We start from the raw sequence: 2,500 nt of genomic DNA, 5'->3' as shown, positions 1-2,500 counted from the left end.
GGGTGAGGGATCTATTAGATGTGGATCTGATGGAGGTTCCTCATAGGTCAGGTGTTGAATGCTGCAGATCTGATCTGCATAAAGACCTGAAGAACTTTGATCAGGACCAGGTTGTCGTGGTGAGTCCCCACCCACAGCGGTCTGAGGAGGGACGAGCCAGAGGACGTGAAGGCTGAGGTGTTTGGTACAGACCAGCAGAAGATCCACTGTGGATCAAACTGCAGATGATTTTAATCCTGGTGACACACAGAGCATCAAACCCTTCTGTACCAGTCAGAGTCCCCATGCATCTCATGTCCACCATCTAAAGCTCCTACACTGAGCACATTAGGGTCGGAACTGGACACCAGAGCAACAGGAGAAGGTGGATGGTCAGAAGAACCCTGGTTTCTCCAGGAGCATTCATCTTCCCACATCAGCCAGTGTATAGGTGGTAAACCATATAAGTGTTTCTAATAGAGTGTGTGTGTGGTGTGTGTGTGGGTAACAGTGTGTGTGTGTGTGCGCGTGTGTGTGTGTGTGTGTGTGGTCGGTACCTATGAGCTGAGCTTCAGGTTCTGTATCTGCTGTAGCTTCATCCAGACGGTGCAGCAGCTCCGCCGATACAGAGCACACCGACTCCATATTAGTGAAGAGACGATCTACATCCACCACCTACACACACACACACACACACACACACACACACACCATCACACACACACACACACCATCACACACACCATCACCATCACACACACACACACACACACCATCACACACACCATCACACACCATCACACACACACACACACACCATCACACACACCATCACACACACACACACACACAAACATAAGAAACAAACGGTATTAAAACAGCGTGACCTTTATGTGATCCTTTCTGAGAAGCTTCTCAACAGAGTTTGAAGTGTGTCTGTGGGAATTTGTGCCCCGTTCAGCTAAAACATGGCAGCATTTGTATTTCTATGACTGGGCACTTATTGATCAGTTGATGTTCCAGTTCATCCCAGAGCTGTTGAGTGGGGCTGAGGTCAGGGCTGTGTGCAGGACACTGGAGCTTTTCTTCATGTCCGTTCATAGAGCTTGTGCATGCTGGAATAGGAAAGGTCCTTCCCTAAACTGTTTCTGCACAGTCAGAAGTATGTCTTTTCTTTTATATAACTGATTTATTAGACCTGCTAGGAACTGTTGTGACTGAAACACATGAATTCAGTCATTATAAGGGGCGTCCCAATACTTCTGATGGTACTGGTGTACAGGTGTGCTGGTGTGCTGGTGTACTGGTGTGCTGGTGTGCTGGGGTACTGGTGTGCTGGGGTACTGGTGTACTGGTGTGCTGGTGTGCTGGGGTACTGGTGTGTTGGTGTACTGGTGTGCTGGTGTGTTGGTGTGCTGGGGTACTGGTGTGTTGGTGTACTGGTGTGCTGGTGTACCGGTGTGATCTGGTACCTGTGTGTTCCTCAGTGGTTGCAGAACCTCTCGGATGCAGAGCTCCATGTCCCTCAGATAATCTCCCTCTGTCCTCACCAGCTCCTCCAGCACCTTCGCCCTCTTCACCATCTTCCTCTGCCGGATCTCCTCCGGGTCCAGAGGGGGCGACAGCAGCTCGTGGGCTCCCAGTTTACCTGAGGAACAAAACCAGTGCTGATGGTCAGTGTTAGTGGAACACAGTGGAGGTTCTAATTCAGCTCTGCTCATAAAGAAGAGACGATGGATTTAACCTTGTTAACACAGAACGACCAGGTCCTCCAGGGTCTCCGGCTCAAACCTGGATAACCGTCAGCAAACTGTAAAGCATTTAGTACTAATCAGTACTAATCACCGTAATCCTCAGAACTAATCACCCCCTTCAGTACTAATCACCCTCAGTACTTATCACCCTCAGTACTAATCATCCTCAGTTCTAATCATCCTCAGTACTAATCATCCTCAGTACTAATCACCCTCAGTACTAATCACCCTCAGTACTAATCATCCTCAGTACTAATCATCCTCAGTACTAATCATCCTCAGTACTAATCACCCTCAGTACTAATCACCCTCAGTACTAATCATCCTCAGTACTAATCATCCTCAGTACTAATCATCCTCAGTACTAATCACCCTCAGTACTAATCATCCTCAGTACTAATCACCCTCAGTACTAATCATCCTCAGTACTAATCACCCTCAGTACTTATCACCCTCAGTACTAATCATCCTCAGTTCTAATCATCCTCAGTACTAATCATCCTCAGTACTAATCACCCTCAGTACTAATCACCCTCAGTACTAATCGCCCTCAGTACTAATCATCCTCAGTTCTAATCACCCTCAGTACTAATCACCCTCAGTACTAATCATCCTCAGTACTAATCATCCTCAGTACTAATCACCCTCAGTACTAATCACCCTCAGTACTAATCATCCTCAGTACTAATCACCCTCAGTACTAATCATCCTCAGTACTAATCACCCTCAGTACTAATCATCCTCAGTACTAATCACCCTCAGTACTA

General features: G+C 47.3%; 1 protein-coding gene across 5 annotated transcripts in view; it reads right to left on the bottom strand.

Moving 5' to 3' along the window:
• The window catches only part of arhgef38 (Rho guanine nucleotide exchange factor (GEF) 38), a 39,261-nt gene that overhangs the window by 12,620 nt on the left and 24,141 nt on the right, over window positions 1–2,500 (bottom strand). For 4 of the 5 annotated variants that reach the window (XM_062995460.1, XM_062995461.1, XM_062995463.1 and 1 more), the window contains 2 exons: window positions 1,452–1,627; window positions 537–654 (listed from right to left, as the gene is read on the bottom strand). In XM_062995460.1, coding sequence (XP_062851530.1) covers window positions 537–654; window positions 1,452–1,627 — 294 coding nt within the window. Of the gene's footprint in view, window positions 1–536; window positions 655–1,451; window positions 1,628–1,723; window positions 1,745–2,500 lie in introns of those variants that run through there. The other variant, XM_062995464.1, reaches the window with a different exon arrangement.

This window comes from Trichomycterus rosablanca, chromosome 5 (assembly GCF_030014385.1).
Source record: "Trichomycterus rosablanca isolate fTriRos1 chromosome 5, fTriRos1.hap1, whole genome shotgun sequence".
NCBI lineage: Eukaryota > Metazoa > Chordata > Actinopteri > Siluriformes > Trichomycteridae > Trichomycterus > Trichomycterus rosablanca.
This window is presented reverse-complemented; position numbering and strand designations above follow the sequence as displayed.